The sequence below is a fragment of the Sciurus carolinensis genome, chromosome X, assembly GCF_902686445.1.
Source record: "Sciurus carolinensis chromosome X, mSciCar1.2, whole genome shotgun sequence".
NCBI lineage: Eukaryota > Metazoa > Chordata > Mammalia > Rodentia > Sciuridae > Sciurus > Sciurus carolinensis.
In genome coordinates this window covers 36,112,751-36,134,455 of record NC_062232.1, presented here as the reverse complement: position 1 = coordinate 36,134,455, position 21,705 = coordinate 36,112,751, and the positions used below count along the sequence as shown (strand labels likewise).

Sequence of the window (21,705 nt, the reverse complement as noted above, 5' to 3'; positions counted from 1 at the left end):
GAAAGGGTTAACAAATGCTTCTTTCTTGTGGACAAACATGACCTTATGTTAACTTTCTAGCTCTGTCATCTGGAAACCAGATGAAGGTGTAATGCCACATATGTAACCAGGGGACACTGCTTATGTGAAATATGCTACCTTACCCATTCCTACACCGTAAACTGCATCCATGGATTGGGAATGAACTGTAAATACCTGGAGGAGACTGTCATTGTGGGCTTCCTTGAGTGTGGTGTCTCTTGTAACTGAACTAGTGACCTTGGGCGCTATGCCTAAGACACATAGCAATAATGGCTTCTATGGGGCAAGGGGCTTCTAAAGTCAAGGTGGATCACTGCATCCCCCACCCCTGCCATGGTGAATCTCATTTCCTCACCATTCAGCTGTATACAGCAAGGATTTATCCCCACTGAAGAAAAACATGTAACAGTCCTCTGTTGACCAGACACATATATTGGATTAATGCATCAAAAGTCCTTCTGTATAGACTGGCACCAAGGAACTTAGAGTGGTTGTATGAGACTAAATGTCAATCAGAACTCAAGACAGCCCCTTGAAGGGCAGTGCAATTTGCTTCATTCTCAAAGTACTGCTGACTAATCCCAATTACTCAGAGACTGGGGCAAAGGATTGCAAGTTTGAGGCCAGCCTGTGCAACTTAGGGTGACCCTGTTTCAAAAACAAAGCAAAAAAGCTCAAACAGAAAAAAAGGTACTGCTGACACCTGAAGTTCTTCCCTGTGCTCTATTGTTCTATTTGCTGATGTCCTTCTTTTCTGGGGACATGCAGAAAGATACAAACTATCTATCTAGGACATTAGAAATAGGAATGACACCTATTTCTAGAATTCTCATTGAACACTCCTTCTGTTAAATGTGGTGCAGGTCTTGTAATAATTGGTGTAGTGCTTGGGCAGTACCTTCCATATTGAGTCATGATCCCAGGGGGGAAGTAGGCAGTGTAGCAGCCTCCAGAGTACTGTTCCTCACACCAGTTCTTCTCTTCATAATGCACTGGCTGCAGTTAGTAGGGAAAAGATTCCAAAGAGAAAAAAAAGCTGAAATGCTATAAGTCACAATGAAGGCTCTTATGTGCTTTACTTTATCAAAAATTTCACAAGAAAAAAAAGAAAAAAAAAAGAAATAAAAAGACGAAACATTGTTTTGTAACTTCTTGAAGGGGAAACATGATATTACCAAGTAATGGCCTTTTGTGAGGTGTCAAGTAGCAAAACATGGACATTATGATTTTTTTCAAACTCTCATCTAGGGGAGACAAAGTATCTCAACATCTGGGACAGCATCTTTATGCAGATGCTGAAGAATTTCAAGCTAAGTCTTTAGAAAATTCCATCAATGATCAACTTGTGGAAAGATCTGCTACAATCTCTGGAGTCTCTAAAACAACGGACTTCACTTCCTTTTCTACCCAGGTGTTTCTGCTGCAAAAAAGGGGGAGGAAGAAGAAGACAGTCACAGTACATAAGAAAGGATTTGGTCAGAATTCCTTCCCTAAGTTGGAAAACTGAATGTTGGGATTCTTGCTAAAAAGGGGACAATTAAGATAGAAAATGTTCCAAAGGGGCATGAGAGAATCTTCTCTGTATTCCCTAACACACTCTTAAAATTTATTATTTGAACAATTTACAGGTAATCCCTCAAAAGGGGTTATCAAAAGGGGTTAGCTATCAGTGGGTTCTTTGGAAGTCCTTTCCTTCTCCTGATTATTTCTAATAGTGGATTAAAACGACTGAAGTTTCTAAATGAGTTGTAAACTGAGTCACCACATGAAAAACTAAATTATTATGACTTTGACCCTAGCAGAGAGTCTAGATTAAGTCTGTTCTGTCATGTATATACTACTACGTATTCACCAACAGATGCGGCATATTTGGGATTTTATTTCACATCTGGCAGTTGATACTGACTGACATGAGGGCAGAACCTCTGTTCTGAGAACCAATCTCACCGATTCTTAACATATATCCTGCCACTCCAGGCTCTGATCACAACTGGTTATTAGTTATTCAGCAAACATTTAAACTGCACAAGGGAACCACAGTTTTGAAATTCCATGCATGTGACACCACTTTTTAATGGTTACTTTTTTTTAACTGCCAAAGTTCATCCTTCAAGTTAAGGATACCTCTTCTTAACTCTCTTCATAAGACTGTCAGGAATCCAGAATCTGCTTTGCTTTACCAGTTCCAGTGAGCAAGCAGAGCCTGCTAGGGGCTAAACCTGGGGGGTTTCTTACTTGTAATGCTTCTTCAGATCCCAGCACTTTGGCATACAGTTCACAGATTTTCCTTTTCCTATAAAAAAGAGCCAAAAGGTTGTTAAGGAAGTAATAACTGATGGGTACAGAGTAAATATGGTGAGGTCCAGGACACTCACCAATGAACCGGATTTATTACAAAAAAATGAAACTCAATGGCCTTCTATAACTACACAAAGCAAACATTTCAGTGAATCTCTGTACTCAGATTAACTTTCTCTGCCTCAATAGTCATTTGATTTGAAGAGTCAACAGAATGTTTCTTCTTTTTTACATTTTTGCCTCTTTTACTATCTACTATAATACCTGAGATAAAATGAGGAAAATAAGATTAAATATTCTTAGGAATTAATTCTAAATAACTTTCCTGGAATATACATAATTATAGAAAGATCCTATTTTAAATATGTAGTTCATATGATAGCAAGTCCTTTAATTCTCCTATTATTGTGTTATAAATATCTAAAACATATAAAACAGATTTAATATTTTAAGCATTAGATATGCTATTCTGAGAGAGGCTTAAAGTCATTTCAGTTTAGTAATCTGTCACTTGGATAGAATGGTCTGTGGACTAGGATACTGTTCTCCAAAGGGCATCTGGGGATGAACACAATACACTATGTGATGTTACCTCAAAAATCTTTGATTACCCTCATAATTCATTACATAAATGAACAGTATAGAATATGGTATGTATTATAGCTGAAAATCAGTAGTTATATTTACCTAAATTTGTCTTAAAGAAAAAAAAAATCATTTTAAACTCACTACTCCTGTTGAAAAAAAATTTTAAAGGTCTAATTATTAAACTCACCAATTTTAGAAATTAATGGTTCTATTTCAGGATTTGGTTGAATAGGTTCATACTGAACCAGTTACATTTAAAATTTTTTTTAGTTTTTGATGGACCTTTATTTTATTCATTTATTTATATGCAGTGCTGAAAATCAAACCCAGTGCCTCACACATGCAAGGCAAGTGCTCAACCAGAGCCACAATCTCAGCCCTAGTTATATACTTTTTGTAATCCCCTTTTTACTTTTAATAGTTCAAACATGTGAAAATGTCCCTAAAATCTTTTTAAAAGACTAACAAACAAATGGAAAATATTCATTAAAAATGGGGCAAAAAGTTAAATTCAAATCTGTAAGATAAGCATAAAAAATGTATAACTAAAAGAACCAATAAAAAAACCTGGCAAGATGAATGGCCAAAAATATGCAGCAGGAGGAGGAGGTCAAGGTTACTGGTAACAAAAGGAACAGATTTTAAAAATACTATTTTATCTTGCCAATTACATTAGAAAATATTTGGGAGGCTGAGGCAGGAGGATCGAGAGTTCAAAGCCAGCCTCAGCAACAGCAAGGCACTAAACAATTCAGTGAGACCCTGTCTCTAAATAAAATACAAAATAGGGCTGTAGATGTGGCTCAGTAGTCAAGCGCCCCTGAGTTCATTCCCTGGCTACCCCCCCACCCCCCAAAAAAGAAAATATTCTTAAAACATGCTCCCAATTTCTCTAAATAATCTGGGAAGCAATGTAAACTTATGAATCTACCCCTAAAGCCTCACATACCACTTATACAACTCTCAGAACATCCATCTCATAGGTATAGAGGATTAAGTCAGGAGGAAGTGATGGAATTATAAATGATGCTTGGTATGCTCTTTTCCTATGGAAGGTTTTAAGGACAAGGCAAATGTCACTACTGACATGATGTCATACAACATGAGGTAGATATTTAAATTCCAGGGAAGTCAGGAAAAGTTTGGTTTCCTTCAAGGGGCTGCTCACACATCAGAAATCATAAAGATAAGAAGTCTCAAGGCTACTATCCACCCGTCTCTCTGTCTAATCTATGCTATTCATTTCAGAGATGAGGAAGCTGACACTCAGTGAGCTGCTGAGACTTATTCAGTATTGTTCAGCTAATTAATGGCAGGGTGAGACTCTACACTTCTGAGCATCCTGCTCATAGTAGATGCACAACAAATATGTGGTGAACTAAAGTCCATGCTCAGCCTAGAGTGGGGCCCTCTCCCCAACTCTATGAAGAGATGACTGATTCTTATCTACCACAGAAGAGTGTTAAAAGCAAAATTCAGATATTTTGAGTCAATTTAAAACAAGGATATTAACAGTCAGTATTCTAAAATGCTTAATGATGCTTAACTTATTTTCTGGACACAAAATAAAATCTTTATTAAAGCAGAGTGAAACCTAAACTCCATTTTAGTTAATTTTTAAACCATGAATGATAAAACCAGTTATAGTAGAAATACAGCCATTTAACAAGTATTATTACATGTGTTATTAGATGATCCAAGGACAGGTTCACAAAAACACAACAGGAAATTATTGTTCTCTTCCCATATTCCCATTAGAATTCCATTGGGGGATATATGTAATACAAGGATATTGCAACAATGAATTTTTTTCCCCTTTTCAGTGCTGGAGATAAAACCCAGGTCTTTGCACATGCAGGGCATATGCTCTAGCACTGGGCTACAACCCAGCATGGAACAATGCATTTATTTAGTTTGGCTCTGAAATCAATAGAATATATTTCAAATGAAGGCCCAAATAAGTCACCATGCAAATTATCTTGTAGTTGAATTTACCCACTGGTTTCTAAATCTGGATACTCAATCACCTGAAAAGCTTGTTAAAAATACAAATACTCAGGCTCCTTGTACCTTGAACCTACCAAATCATAATCTATAGGCCTCAGAAAAATATATTTTCCAAACATCCTTTGGAAGATTTTGATGCAGTCAGTTCTGGGAGCCACTGCTCTTGTCAATGATATATTCAGTAGGTTTTTGCCTTACAAGAACTTTTGAGAAGTTCAGTCACTGTGTAAAATCATAACCAAATGTCTACCTCCAGGCTGGTATTTATTTTATTAATAATAAGGAGGGAAAGCAGGAAATCCAAAAGAAAATGTCAAGCTCAGTATGCTGTAATGAAAAAGAATATGTGTTATCTGCTCTTTCTGTCACAAGTTAGCTGCTATGATTTGAATGTATATGTTCTCCAAAATTTCATGTATGTTGGAACTTAACTCCCAAGGTGATGGGATTAAGAGGTGGGGGCTTTTAGGGATGTGATTAAGTCACAAGGGCTTTGTCTAGCTTATATTTTTTATGATTTTTCTCTATCCATTTTACAGGAAAACTCTACCTCTCAACCACTGTAAATGAATACAAATGTGTAAAATTGAGTTAAATATACTCATATGGGCAAAGGAACATAGTAAAATACTGAAAGGTTGATTTGTTGGGGTTGAGAATACTTGTGAAATTCTACTATTATTAGTGCAATGAAAACAATTTAAAACTTGCCTTTTATCTATTTTTCAGGTTATAGTTTGGATGTGAGGTGGCCCCCAAAGCTCATGTGTGAGAAAATGCAAGAAGGTTTGGAGGAGAAATGATTGTATTATAACTGAACCCAATCAGTGAAGTAATCCCTAATGGGATTAACTGAGTGGTAACTGAAGGCTGGTAGGGTGTAGCTGAAGGAAGTGAGGAGGTGGGTCATTGGGGGCGTGGTTATGGGGTATATATTTTGTGTCTGGAGTCTCTCTCTCTCTCTCTCTCTCTCTCTCTCTCTCTGCTTCCTGATCACCATGTGAGCTGCTTCACTCTGCCACACTCTTGTGACATGATGATCAGTCTCACCTCAAGCCCAAGGAATGGAAATGGCCTCCTATGAACTAAGACCTCTAAAACTATGAGCCCTCAAATAAATGTTTCCTCCTCTATAATTGTTTTTGTTGGGTCCTTTAGTCACAGCAGTGAAAAAAAAAAAGTTGACTAAAATGCAGATATAAATTCTTTACCTTATTCTTTGTGGAGCTTAGCAAGTCGATCAGCTTTCCGGGCAAGGATGAAGCTGGAGAGAGAAGGCACACTTAAATATCAGGTTGCAGTCTTTTATGCATTGCCCCTTCTTAAGTCTTATATTACTGCTACCTACTTAGTATTAATGAACTCTCCCAGACCCTCCTATACTAGAGCAAACACCATGTTGTCTTCAGTCACCCTCTGAGTTCAAAACCCTGCTAGGCTGAGCTCCTAAATGAAAGGTCACTTCCTACTCAATATTTTGCTTGTAAAATTTAACACAGTACTTGGTATACAGTAGGAAATCAGAGGTTGGATGAAATAATGTTGCACTAAATGATTATACTGGCATTGCTTTGGTCAAATACTTGATAAAATCTGGACAAACAAATATTAATATGTGTCTGTAGTGGATGCCATGGTGGACACCTCAGGTTCCCTCTTCAGGACTTGTACTTGGTAACCTTAGCCCACAGCAGAAACCTTCACCAGCAATTATACTCAGCAGGAGAGAACTGCCTCAGTCAAGTTTCTGCCCTTCTTCAATGGCCAGCTCCAGGATGGGGTGGGTAACAAGGCTATCCCCTCAGGTTCAGGACAACTCTGAAGGTCCATCTCAACTCCAGGATTTTCCATAAGATTGATGAAATCTTTATTGCCCAATCCCTCATCTCAGTTCAGGACAACTCTGTAGGACCATCCTAGCTCCAGAGTTTTCCATGAGAATGATGAGGTGTTTGTTGAGACAATACTGGAACCCAACTTCTTTCTTGGCCTGATCCCAATTCCTTCCCTTTCCCCATAGGTAGTAACTGCTAGGGCACTTCCCAATAAACTCCTGTACCCAAATTTTATTTCCAAGATGAATTCCTGGGAACTGATCTAAAACAGTCCCCCAATAAAGAACTCAGTTACACTCAGATGTAATCTGCTTCCCTTTAATCAACAGATTCTATTATACCAATATTACTAATTATATGTATATTTTAAAGAATTGAATTGTGACATGAAATTCTTAGTTATACTATTACTAGAAAGATTTCAAAAACCCAAATGAAGGCTGTGGATGTAGCTCAGTGGAAGAATTCATGCATAGCATACACAAGGCCCTGGGTTTGATCCCAGGAACCACACACATACACAAATCCAAATGAGCCATAAAGCAATGAAATTATTTCTCCATCTGAAAATGATTTTACAGGACTGGAGATGTAGCTTAGTGACACAGAGCTTGCCTAGCACATGGGAGATCCTTAGCACTGCAAAAAAATACAAAAAACTTTTTAAATTATATTTCTTTGGTTCCAGACCAAAAAGATGAGTAGATTAGAGTTGAAAACCATATTTCCTCTGGGCACTACCCACAAGTTAAACTGTTCCTCAATTGAATTGGCGATTACTTTAGGGCTGTTATTTGAGATCATTCTGGGAAGCAAAAACACAAAGTATGTTAACCCAAAGTATATTATTTCTGAAGAAGCTATGGATTATTTAAGACATTTAAACCATTGAATTTTATGAGATTATACTCATAATGTTGCTTGATTTCACACCTTAAGTTATGACTCACTAGTAAAGAGTTTAGTTAAATTTTAGGTTATGAAAGAATCAGTAAGTTTAGGCCTATCCAATATTTAAAAGAAAACCACTGATATATAATGAAAGGTTAAATGACTTATCCAAAAACCTCTGTAGTCAACTCATCACATGTGTTTTATATAGTCCCTTTCCCAAAAGGCAATTAGTGCTGACTATTTCTGTCAAAATCTCAAGTCATGAAATGAAATAATCTCTTTTATCTAACTATGGACAAATTTCTTCAACTTTCACTGGTACCTTATCATGGAAATCATGCATGCTATTTTTGTGTTGAGGGCATTCCACAGTTCTAAAGTACAAGGTTGTTTTCCGCTTTCCAAAAGGTGACAGTTATTACAAACAGTGTTGTGTAATTATCACCTCTGTCTATGAGGTTTTCCTGGCCAAGTGCAAAGAGCAGGGTGGAGGCAATATATCTTCAAGGCTTTCGTTATCAAGAACAAAGTGCTGGGTGGAGTAACTGTCCTGATAAGATGGGAGAAGCTGGTCAACAGGCATAAAAGAGAATAGACAATTTCTCCTCAACCTCATAAATTCATAGTTGGAACAGACTTATGTAACAAAAGATAGATTAACAAGAGAAAGACAAGCAACTTTATTAACTGTGAAGTACACATGACATGGGTCAATGTAGTGGTATAAGTCTGGCTTATATAAGTATATCTAACAAAGAACAATACATTTTAGAGAGAAAGGAAAGCTTCCATGGGAAGGTCAACATATGGGAAGACACTAACAGGAGTAAAGTATGCTTGTAGATTTCTCTGTCTCTGTCTCTGAGTTGATTAAGGGTTGTTTCCAGTGAAGAATTTATGCCTAACTATAGGGTGAGGACACAAAGACCTTTTGTTTTTGTAAATCTCTGCCTTGCTTTTAGGCAAACAGGAAAGGCAGAGAGCTCCCTTGTATCTTAATTGTCTTCAGCTCAATGGCCCTTCACATGTTAGGGAGATGTATTCTGGTCTCCCATGGATACAAAGTTGCAGTTAGACTGGAGGAATAAGTTCTGTATAGTAGGGTCACTACAGTCAATAATAATGTATTGTAGTGGGCATAATGGCATATTCCTGTAATCCCAGTGATTTGAGAGACTGAGGCAGGAGGATGGCAAGTTCAAGGCCAGCCTTGGCAACTTGGACCCTGTCTTGAAATAAAAAATAAAAAGGGCTGGGAGTAAAATTCAGTGGTAAAGCACCCTGGGTTTAAGCTTCATTACTACTACTACTAATAATAATGTATATTTTAAAATAATTGAAAGAGGATTTTAAATGTTCTTACCACAAAGAAATGATAATTATGAGGTGATGAAATGTTAATTATTCTGATTTGATAATCCCACAATGCAGACATGTATTGAAATATCACATTATACCCTATATGTAGAATCTTTTGTCAATAAAATAAATAAAATCAATAAGTAAGTAAATAAATAAATACAGATTAGAATATTACTCTTCAGGAACTGCCTAAATAACCCCATAACATCTGGAAGTGTCCTGCTGCACATGTCTCAGTAATACAGCTGAAGCTAACCCAGTAAGGCACATGTCAGTAAATCTAATTCCCAGGACAAGAAGAATATCAATGTTCTTCCATCCATAATTGGATTAGTCTACAACTGATATTCTCCTGAAACCTGTCTACCAACCTTCTGCTTTCCTTTGGTCTAGAGAAGTGAATATTAAACTGCCAAAATAACTGTACCCTTTCTTACTCAATGGGGTTAGGTGATGAAGAGGATGTGCTGTTCTTATGATCATTATGTTGTAAGTATCTGCCTTTCTCAGGGAGTCTGGTGCTATTTTTTAAAATTTAACAAACAGGGAAGTGATTCCAAAATTGCCTTGTTAGCAGCCCAGTAGCACAGCCTGCCTTCCACGTCCTATGGGACATTAGTCTGCTCATTTTGACTTTGTGATTTTTCTAAAAATGATGTGATGTGCATGAGCTCATATCTCCTTTCAGGCAGGAGGCATGCATTTCCCAGAAGCAAAGTGAGAAACCACTGGGTCATGTCTAAAAGTCACTTTACTGCTACTAAAGCTGTGTTCTTTTATTTTGTGAGATAGAATAATGAAGTTTTTATTAGTATAGTTTTTTAGAGGGCCAAAGGGTAGGTAATCAGGAGCCTGTGGTCCTCCTTAGTGTTTCCTTTGAGGAGATCCTACTTCCTTCTTTGGACCCCTAGTTGCAAACAGGCAGGTGGTCCAGAAGAGAAGAGCTCTTCCCCCTCCTCCAAATGTGCACACAGCTGTCCTCTTTTATGTAGAGAATTACACCCTGCACCATCCATGCACTTCCAAGGGTAAGGGAAGTACCAGAGGTGAAGCAGAGTGACCAAGCAGAAAAAAGTGCTATGCCATTCACTCAAGCCTGGCTCCACTGTGAACTATTCCTCTGGATCATCCAGCTATTTAGTATCTCAGGGAAAAGCTTAACAATAGTTTTGTAGCAGGTGTTTGGAATGAATAAAAGGATAAAGCCCAGAAACGCTGTATTTGGAAGACTTTATGGGGTAAAGCAGTTGTCTTTCCAGAATGATTGTGGATATTCTGCATGTAGGCAAGGTTGGCTACCATTCTACCTGTCTAGCTGCTTTGTCTACTCCATCCTTAACCTGAAGGTTTTATAAGAGAAAGACATGTATAGGCATAAGTTCAAAATGGTATCAATTTTAGTAGTCTCTCAGTGTTCTTGTGCCACATGCAAAACATTACTATGATTATCTGAACACATGGAAACATGATATATTTTTGTTGGGTTATTTATCATTGCTTGAATTTGATTCCAAAACAATATACTTGCCAGCATCTACACCAACACAATTTGAAAAATAAAGAACACCTAGTCCTAACTTACCCCATGATGGCAGGCAGTGTTCCATCTGGTTTGGTGTCATCTAGAGTTATGGAAATTGGAGCTTCTTCATCTTCAATGATCATGCAGCCACAGTAATCTTATCCAGGAGAAAATCAATCAATAAGAGATTAAGATCAACCCACATTAGAGGCACATACATATATATAATACATATATATATATGTTATATATAAATTATTTTGCTAAGAGGAAAGCAAATCTTAAAACTATTGTTTTTTGCCCCACCCTAGAAGTTATTTCCTGTTAAATACACACACTGACTATACAAGGATATCTATTCAACCTTACAGAAAAGGACCCTTTACATAAAGGGCTTATGGGCAATGCATGGGAAAAATGGTAAGATGGCCCTGAATGCTAGAAAAGATGGGGGGGGGGGGGGTCTATATATTAAAGGGAATTATCTCTATCAACCCTGGAAGAAGTTGTGAGAAGACATCCTGTGAGTATGAGCAGAAAGCTAATCAACAGTAGGCACAATATCTGGAGAGTTTTCTAAGTCCCTGATTCTGTCTCATTTAATTATCACAGTACCAGAACAGTATGTATTTTTACCATTTTATGCTTAGAGACTGATGCTAGTAAGTAACTGAAGCCTAGGAATATCCAACTTCAAACATAACCTTTTCCACAGAACCCCCTGGCCTCTCTTTGCTAAAGAAGAATAAGTGGCAGGACAAGTACCAGGAGCCAGGGCAAAGGTGGCTCCCCCAACTGGTGTTCTCATTGTGGGCCATCTTTTCCCTCCCGTTGCCAACAAGAGCTCTTGAGGTCATGTTGTGTTGCCGGGCACTGTGAAGAAATTGACAGAGTTCTGATCCTTTCTCTACCAAACTGAAAACATTTATCTTTTTCTGCTCAGTGCCTTATGTTCAATATTACCAAAATAATGTGGTTCCCTTCACTTACTACAGTTTAAACATGAATAAGAGCAGCCTACCCTTTTTCTTCCAGAAGGCTTCCTTGTAATACATCATGCACTTAATGATAGCCCCCATTGGAAGACGCTGAATTAACTGATTTCTCTCTGATGGAAGCTCTGGTCTGAAGTGGATTTTAGCAGTCAGGGTCGGAGGGATGGCACTAATTACATATCTGCACTAAAGCACACATATGCAAATATCACTTCAAACACGAGTTTTTGCAGAGGGGTGTGAAACATCTTTAATATTCTGAATGATACTGAGCAGTGACAACATGCAAAATTAGACAATTCGATGCAACAAAACAGAGCAAGGTGGGTCAACCAACCAAGCTGGCAAATTGGGAAAGGAGGCAGAAACACACCAGCATTAATTATACCACAGTTTTGATTATATTTGGTTAGAAGTTGTAGAAGACACAAGGCATATTTACTATAGACTCCTTTTAACTAAATTACCTCATAGCGTTCATGATTCAGTGTCTCTATGGTGATGTTGGCACCAGACTGGTCAATATAGGTGACAGGATGGCTCAGTTTTACCCGGTCCCCAAGGAGTTCCATTATCTTCTCACTCACTTGACCAGATCCTCCTACAAATTTCCGTTCCTATAGGCAGAGGTAGGCAGGAAAGGAGATGTTGTAAAAGCCTAATGGAGGGAAATCTTATTGCCACTGATTAGGAAACTTCCAGAAAGTCACAGTCAGACCTCCACTCTCAGAATACTTACGTATTGGAAGAACCATTAGGATAGAGGCAAAGGCAAAATATCACCTCAAACACAATCATAGTATTTGCAGATGGTGTGATATATCATCTTTAACATTTTGAATAACATTGAGCAGTGACAACATACAAAATAAATTGGATTCTCTGTACAGTTATCCTCTGTACAGTTCCCAGCACTGAAAAGCTATTACTAGTATATAAAATTACACATCAGAAAAAAATGTTCCCCTATGCCAATACTGCCCTGATTGAATGGAAATGGCAAGTCTGTGGGCTTCAGACCAAGAGAGTGGAGCATGGAAGGATCCCTGGGAAGGGGAAGGAACTGTGCTTGTCCCAGTGGGTGCATTTCTAAGAACCAGTGGAATATTGTTAGCTTATTGTAGAATTTTCTTTGGATGGCTAAAAACACATGTCAGTATACTGAGGCAGAGTCCACAGTTGACAGTTAAGTACCTCAATCATGAATAGTCACACAGTAATTTTTTTAACTTTTATAACTGACTATTATTTTATGGTATCACTAAAGTTCTTTGTAAAAGTATCCCCATAGTGGTTCAAACCTAAATTCATAACTTGTCCTTCCTCAAGAAATAGGTACCATTTAATCTATAATCTGACCTATGTTTTCCAAGAGTTGCTTTGAATTTTAGTATAGTAAAGATCACAAACTATTTCAATCTTGTTCACTATCTACCACTCTATATTAATTACATTGTAAAAGGGTAAACATAAGTTCTTTAGGAAGGTTTCATGATAATGACTTGAGATTCATAATCTGAACTGTACATTACATAAAGTCCTATAGGGTTTATCTAGAAATATCCTGACTTTTCTGAATGAATGATACAAATAACATGTATCATAAAGCTACCTCACAAAGTAAAATATAGGTTAAGAAGAGTTAATGTGGGGTTTCTGCCTATAATTAAAGACACTTAAAATGCAACAGTGCTGCATTTGCCAAAACTAAGTGTCCAATGAGCAATAACTCTCAGTGTCACAAGAATAACTTGGGAACTTCTGATGATCTAAGAAAAATAGTTCACTTGAGGGAGAAAGACTTTACACCTTGTAAAATGCACTCAGAATTCTGGTACTCAAAGAACAGAGAATAATTAGAAATAAACTGCTACTAATTAAACCTCTTCCCTCCCAGGCATTACAATCCTAGAAAAGAGATACTCATTCTCTTTGAATGTGGAGCTTTGATGTAAAGAATCTCAGAGTCTGAAGAACTAGGGAACTAGAATTCTGGCTTTGCTACCAGGTTGCTATGTGTACAGTCAATGAATCAAATGAGTTCACTCATCAGTAATGGAAGTGGTATGGAAACTGGGCAAATACAAATGGAACAGCAAAAATTTGGAATCCAAACTGTAGAATTTACTATGGAAAGAATGGTCATAAATCACTGTGTTAATTAGAACAGTCGTTTCCATTATATAACAGTTAATATAAATAAGTAACTATGAAAAAATGGAACAAAGCCTTATATTTAGAATAGAGATGGCTTCAGTACAATAATTTTACAAGTACTAAAACTTTTTGAAACTAATTTATTTTAGTTTTTAACTTCTCCTATATTAACTTGTTTAATTTTTCCTACCTCCAAAAGGAAAGAATGTAATTCCCAGGACAGAATTAATTCAAAACGGAACATTCTTTACCTATGAACTTCTTTTCAGGAATAGAAAAAGGAAAGGAGAAATTTTTTTCAGACATGTTTTTTGAGATCATTTTACACTACTAATTATTCATGATTGGAAATACTAAATCAATTATTATGACATTGTGCTGGATGAGGGCAAAATTACAAATACAGTTACAATTTTGGAACAGGCATGCCGTACCTGGCCTCCATTGGTGACTGAGAATATCCGAGTTGTTCCACCACATTGTTTCACATACCACAAGAACCACAGGGCAGATACCTCATGGGGCTCAGAGGTCACATTGATATTCACAAAAGAGAAGCAAACTGCCTTGCAGTCCTGTTCACAGAACAAGAGAGGACAATATGTACATGATTCATAGGAGCACATGTTTTCAAATTGCAAGTAGAACCAGGTGTGGTGGTGCATGCCTATAATCCTAGCTACTCAGGAAGCTGAGGCAGGTGAATTGAAAGCTCAGGGTGAGCCTTGGCAACTTAGTGAGATACTGCCTCAAAATTAAATAAAATATTTAAAGTGTTGGGAATGCAACTCAGTGGTAAAACACCCTTGAGTTCAGCCCCAGTATCATAAAAAAAAATGCAATGTAGTATGTTTAGCAAGTATTTCCATTGCTTTTGGAGGAAAACAAAAATCCCCATAGGCTCAAGTTCCAAAGGGATGCATTTTAGTCTTGGGGAAGATAAGTTTTCTCCCTCTGTTAAGAAATTATGGAGCCTATAATCTCAGCTACTCCCGAGGCTGACACAAAAAGATTGAAGGTCTGAGACCAGCCTCATAAACTTAGCAAGATACTGTATCAAAAAGGATGGGGATATAGCTAGTGGTAAAGCACTTGTCTAATATGCACAAGCCTCTGATTCAATCCCGTCAGTACTGCGTATCCCCGAAAAAAAAAAATTAAAGCAAAGATGAAGAAGAGAAGGAGGAAGAAGAAATTAATTAATTAACTAATTAATTTTGGGTTAGCTCCAAATATGCTAAGCATGGTTGTGTCTAAGGGTCAATGAGCTTATTGGGGATCGTTAGGGACTTTTTTTTTTTACCCATTTTAACAAACATCCTCTATTCTCATCTTTTTTGCCTCTGTCCTAGTTCAGGGCATACTATCTCTCACCAGGCCCACAAAAGTGGGAGCTCCTACCTGGTCAGCCTACAGATTCCCTCTCATATTCTTTTCTGTCCTATATGCATGAGGTCTTTTAAAATTATAAAACTAAAAAAAAATCCCCAAGCTTCTGCTTAAAACCCTTCAATAGTCTAAAACAGAAAGGTTCAATCTCAAATGTAGCCAATACATATTGCACAACAGGCTGTTCAACCAGTACCCAACCTTCCCTGACACCATTTATTCTTTTATTGGGGTGGGATACTGGGGATTGAACTCAGGGGCACTTGGTCACTGAGCCACATCCCCAGCCCTATTTTGTATTTTATTTAGAGACAAAGTCTCACTGAGTTACTTAGTGCCTCACTCTTACTCTCGATCCTCCTGTCTCAGCCTCCTGAGCAGCTGGGAATACAGGCATGTGCCACTGTGCCCAATCACCATTTATTCTTATTATCTCTATGATCCAGGCACACTGACCATTCAGTTGCTAAACCTGTCTCTATCTTTCCCTTCGCAGGACCCTCACAAAAGCTGTTCCCTGTTCTCTCTGCCTAGAAGATATTATCCCCCTATAGCATACAACTTGCCCTGTATCCCCATGCCACTGTGGTTCCTTCCTAGAACATACTCTCCCTACCACCTCTATCCTTCCCTGTCTCCTCCCACCTTCTTTAGGGCATACCTGGAATATATCATCCACCCTTCCTGTCTCCCCCAATCTCTGTGCATGATTCCTGAAAGATACTACCCTGCTGTTAACAGTGTCCCTCCTGTTATTGGCCCTTTCCTGGGATAAACCATAAACCCCATCCCCAACTTTCATGCTTCTTGCACCCCTCATTCAGTGGATCAATCCTGGAAAATACCATTCTCCCAAATCCAACCTAACTTCCCTGCCTCTTGTGGGTGATTTATCTAATTTCATCTATATCAAAACTTCTTGTATATCCTACCCTATTCAGTGGCTCACTCCTGACAGCTATCATCCACCCAATTCAATACATCCATCCTGTTTCCCCCAATCCCCTTGGGAAATGCCTGGATGATACTATCCCCTGTACCCCTCCATCCTTCTATGCCCTGGTTCTTATGGGTAATTCCAGGAACATACCATATTCCCAAATAATCCAACTTTCCCTGTCTCACCCAACATCTATGTGGCAATCCTGGAATATACTGTACCCACCAAAGCTATCCTTCCATCTCTCCTCCTCAATCCCAGTGGTGCACTCCTAGAAGACATCATCCCCTCTCACCTCCCTCTGAACCTGTGCATAATTCCTGAAAATATACCATCTGCTATACCTTTCCTCCCTCCTCACTGACTGGCTCTTTCCTGGAAAAATTCACATTTTCCCACATCAACTATCCTCCTGTTTCCTATAGGACCATAGCGCCTTGCTGGAAATAACATCCTTCCTGACAATTTCCACCTTTTATGCCCACCCTCCACCATTCCATCCACATTCCAGGAAGATACCATTGTCCCAATACCATTCACTCATCCTGCCTCCCCCTGCCTCTCTGGATCATTCCTGGAATATACCATCCTTCCCCAGCAGCCACCGTACCAGACTTTCCCATAAACTCCATGGGCCAATTCTTAGAAAATACCATCTCCTGAAGTCCTTCTATCTTCCCTCCCTGTCCCTATCAGTTATTCTTGGAAGATATTATCCACCCCAAATATCCACACATACTGTTTCCCCCTGTATCTGTGGGTCATTCCTGGAAGAAACCACCATTCACCACACCTCCACTTGACTTCCCCCATCTCCTATGTGCATACCTGAAAGACACCACATCCTCCAGAATCCACCCTCCAGTCTACCACTGCTCCCTTGCTTCTGTGGACCATTCCTGGATTATACCATCCCACCTACACGTAACTTTTGTCTCCCTTACACTTTCCAGTGGATCATTCTTGGAAGATACCATCCCTACCATATCTACCTTTCCTGCTCTCCCTAGACCACACAACTAATTCCTGGAAGATACTCCCCTTGCCCCTCCCCTACAGAAGGCACCATCTCTTCCCCTCCTCTCCCAACCCTTTGGATCATTCTTGGAAGATATATCCCCAACACCATCACACTTCACACTGTCTCCCCCTTTTCAAATTCCTGGAACATACCATCTTACAAAATCCTGTGCAGAGGAAGTGTTGCTTTCCCACCAAACACAGTGAATCATTCCTGAGTGCACCATCCCCCAAACAAACCACCTATCCTGTCTCCCCCTGCCTCTGTGGATCATTTTGGAATCTACCATCCTGATCACTTCTAGACTAACCTGTATCCCCAGACCAAGAAAATCATTCTGTGAAGATATTACTAACCCCACCCCCTTCATTATCCACCATATATCCCCCATGGCTCCTTTGGGCAAGTCCCAGAATACAACATCATTCCAAACTGGCAGTTCTTTTGGCTCAACCCTCCTTTTTTTCCCATAAAATATCATACCTTCCTTGTCTTGCCTCAGCCCCTGCAGCTAATTTCCAGAAGATATAAATCTACCCCATAATCACTCTTCCTTCCTCCTCCCCTGACTCTGGCTCATTTGGGGAAGATACCATTACCCTTTTTTGTTTGTTGTTTTGTAGCTTCCCCAGGAGCACACAGGGGTGATCCACTGAGCTAGATTCCCCAGCCCTTTTATTTGCAATATCCCACATCCCACCACATCTACTCTTCTCTGTTTTCCCCTCAGCCTCTGTGGTGTACCTGGAGAAGATATTATCCCCAAGACAGACTACCCACTCTTCCACCTACCCCCACCCCTTTCAGTTCTGGAATATACCATCCTGCTACATTACACACTATCTCCCTTACCCTGGATCATTTTTGGAAGACCATCTCCCAAACACCATCCACCCTTTCCCTCTGCCTCTGTGGGTAATTCCTGGAACACACCACCCCCTAAATCTTCTGACTTTCCCTGTCTTCCCAGGTTCCCTTGGGTCATTACTGGAATATACATTACCACACCACATCTACCCTTTCCTGTCTCCCTTAGCTCCCCTTTGGAGTACTTTTGAAAGACACTATCCTTTCAACCACTACCCACCATCCTGTCTAACCTCCTCCCCGTAACTACTACCCCTACTCTGCCCCCACCGCTGCTTTGGAATATACCATTCTGCCCCAACACAAAAATACCATCTCCAGCAACTGTCCTACTTTGCCTGTCTCCCCCTACTCCCTATGGTCATTCCTGGATACCACCCTCCCCAAAATGTCTACCTTTCCTGTCTCCCCCTATGGGTCATTCCTGGAAGATATATCATCCACCACACACTCCCACATGTATCTTTACCTACCCTCTATGGTGTATTCCTAGAAGACAACACACTCTCTAGAATCCACCCTCTAGCATCCCTCTGTGGGTCACTCCTTGAATGTACCTTCCTGCCCTAGCATCCATTATTTCTTTCTCCTCACTTGTTTGGCTCTATCATCCAACTTTCTCTGAGTCCTCCAGCTCCTATCGATCATTCATGAAACATACATCTACCATTTCTTTTTCTCTCTTGTACCCATGGATTAATTCGGGAAAACACCACCCCTCTACATCATCCAACTTTTCCTATCTACCCCTGTACCTGTGGGTCATTCCCAGAAGACATCATCTTACCAAACTACCTATTCTTTATGTTTGCTTCCTGGACCCTAACTCTTTTCTGGGAAATACTTCCCCATCCACCTTCCCTCCCATCTCCCTTATGACCTGGGCTCATTCTTAAAAGATATCAGAACCCCCACAAAACATCCATGCTTCCTGCCTACCACCCACATGCATTGGATCATTCCAGGAAGACACCATTCTATAAATGACATCCACCCTTCTTGTTTCCCCTACCCCTATGGATCAAGATCCTTGGGAGACACCATCCTACCCATATCTGTTCTTCTTTTCTTTCCTATACTATCCAGTGCCACATTCTGATACCAGCACACACACCACCCCATCACCATCTACACATCTTGTTTACCTTGCCCCTTGAGTCTCGTACTGGAAAGTATTATTTACACATTCCACCAGTCCTCCCCTAAGCCCTGATGTGAATTCCTGGAATATAATATTCTCACCATCCAATCTCTCATCTTCCCCCTGCCATCTGGGTCATTCCTGGAAGATATCATCCCATTCCTAAAACATATAATCTTCCCATTTCCCCCAAGCCTGTTTGTGCATTACTGGATGATACCAACCTGCCACAACATCCATCTTTCCTGTCCCTTTGGGTCATTCCTGGAAGATTGCATCACCCTACCCCATTCACCTTCTGTCTGTCACTGTGGGTCCTTCCTGGAAGATGTCATTCCCACCACATCTACCTTTCCCAGCCTATTTCCAATCCCTAAGACTAATTCCTGGAAGCTACTTCCCAACAACCTGCCCTCACCCCTACAGGATCCATAGTCTCCTCTTCCCCCAGCTTCATTCATAGAAGATATACCCTCAATACCATTTATCCATTCTGTCTCCTCCTACTCCTGTTGATCATTCCTGGAAGATATCATCCCATTCACTCTATCCTTACCTGAGTCCCCAAAATCCCTTTTAACCAGTCCTTAAAGATCCTATCCACTTCTCTTCACTGTCCATTCCTGTTTTCCCCCTCCCCAGTCACAATGGCTCATTCTTGGAAGATACCATCACAACTTCCCTGTGTCCTATCTTCCACCCTACTCCTCCACCCAGTAGATAATTCTTGAAAGACAATGTTGTCCTAATACCATCCACCCTTCCTGTCTCCCCTGTCCCTGGAAGATACTCTTGCCTACCCCCAACACACAAGCTTCCTTATCTTTCCCCCCAATCCCTAGGCACATGCCAGAAGAAACTATCATTACTGTCAGAATCCACTCTCCATCTATCGCCTCTCTGCATCTGTGGGTTGTCCCTGGAAGATACCATCTTGCCACACCATCCATTCTTCCTGTTTAGAACACCTCTGACCCTGGCTAATTCTTGTAAAATACCAGTTCCCAAATAACACCCATCCTTCCTGTCTCCCAGATGCCACTCAGTGGATAATTCCTGAAAGTTACCCTCCCCCAACACTATCCCTTCATCCTGTCTCTATCTGCCCTGTAGGTCATTCCTGGAAGATAGTATCCCCCTACATCATCTAACTTACCTTATTTCCCACCCAGCAGTTTTGATTCATTCCTGCAATATACATCCCTATCTCATCTACGCTTCTGTCTCCCCCAAGTCCCTATGAGGAAGATATCTTCCTGCCACTACATCCAACTATTCCTGTGTTCCCTGCCCTTGTGGGTTATTCCTGGAAGACACTATCCACCCCATACCATTTACCTTTTCCGTCTCCCACCCTGGCCCTGTGATCATTCCTAAAAGATACTAAAACATACATCATCCACCCTTCTCAGCATCTGTAACTCATTATGTGTGATATTATTCCCCCAATCATACAACATATCGCACACTGTTCGTTTCTACTCCTAGCCTTGTTACTCATTCCCATGACAAAGATACCATCCTGCTACAATATCTGACATTCCCTGCCTTCCTACAGCCTCTTTGTGCCATTCTTAGAAGATACTATACCCCAATACCATCTACATGTCCTGTCCTGAGGGCTGTTCTAAGAAGAAACTATCCCCCAAACCATGCATCCTTCCTGTCTCTCCCCCCATGACCTCTGCAGGTCATTTTAAATTCATGTATTAATTCCTAGTTTCAGTTTTAAGATGCTGCATCAAGAAATGCTTTATTTTACTCTCAAATCAGAAAAGTTTCCACCTGTTGCAGGCATTCTCTTAGACTATATGTTCAATGTAAGTCTTGCTTGCTAGAACATAAGCTTCATGTACAAGTTTCACCACCATTCCTTATTCAGTGTCCTGATATAGTACCTTCATATGGTAGACCCAAATAAATAAGTGCTAATAGTACCATAAACATGCATATTAATAGATCAAAACACATGTAAAATAAATACAGTCATGCTCCACATAATGGCATTTTTGGGTCCACAATGGATCACATAGATGATGGTGGTCACATGAGATTATATGCCTAATGTGTAGTAGTCGTCTTAGTTAAAACACCTCTAGGATGTTCATTCAACCATGAAATTGCTTAAGAAAACATCTGTCAGCAGGTATCCCTGTCATTAAGTCATATGTACTGGTGAACTATAAGATACTAAAGTAATAACACAGATTTTAACTGAGACTATTAAATAGTTTTTATTTTCCTAGATTCCCTCTAGTTTCCATTATTCTACCATCTCTGGAGTTATTTTCAAATATCATCACAAACTCCTTTGTAGGCAACCTGTACATAATAGAAAAAACTCATTACTGGTTTAATTGAAGACCATATGACTCTTTCATCAAAAGGTGTCCTATTCCAGGTACCTAATTTTTTATTCATTCTTTGTTCAACCTGCTCTAAGTACCTAAAGTACCCTCAAAGTTACTATCAACTGATAGATTATTAGAATTCTTCTTAACATTTTTTCCTATAAGGTACTTAATAAAGGTACTGAAGCCAAGACAGGATAGAAGGATCAGAGGGGAGATAAAAGTAAACGTTAATAATCAAGTATACTTTGTCCACAGATTTTATCGATAAGATCTTCATGTCAGCTGTGTCCCATTCCTCAGCATGCGGGCCGGCC

At 39.6% G+C, this 21,705-nt stretch overlaps 1 protein-coding gene across 1 annotated transcript in view; it reads right to left on the bottom strand.

Annotated features, from left to right (window-relative positions):
* The window catches only part of Maoa (monoamine oxidase A), a 70,191-nt gene that overhangs the window by 4,629 nt on the left and 43,857 nt on the right, over window positions 1–21,705 (bottom strand). Inside the window, 11 exon segments of the mRNA XM_047536890.1 lie at window positions 920–1,017; window positions 2,257–2,319; window positions 6,130–6,178; window positions 10,588–10,684; window positions 11,549–11,708; window positions 11,990–12,139; window positions 14,114–14,232; window positions 14,235–14,254; window positions 19,388–19,397; window positions 21,645–21,665; window positions 21,668–21,703. Of these exon segments, the coding sequence (XP_047392846.1) occupies window positions 920–1,017; window positions 2,257–2,319; window positions 6,130–6,178; window positions 10,588–10,684; window positions 11,549–11,708; window positions 11,990–12,139; window positions 14,114–14,232; window positions 14,235–14,254; window positions 19,388–19,397; window positions 21,645–21,665; window positions 21,668–21,703 (823 nt within the window).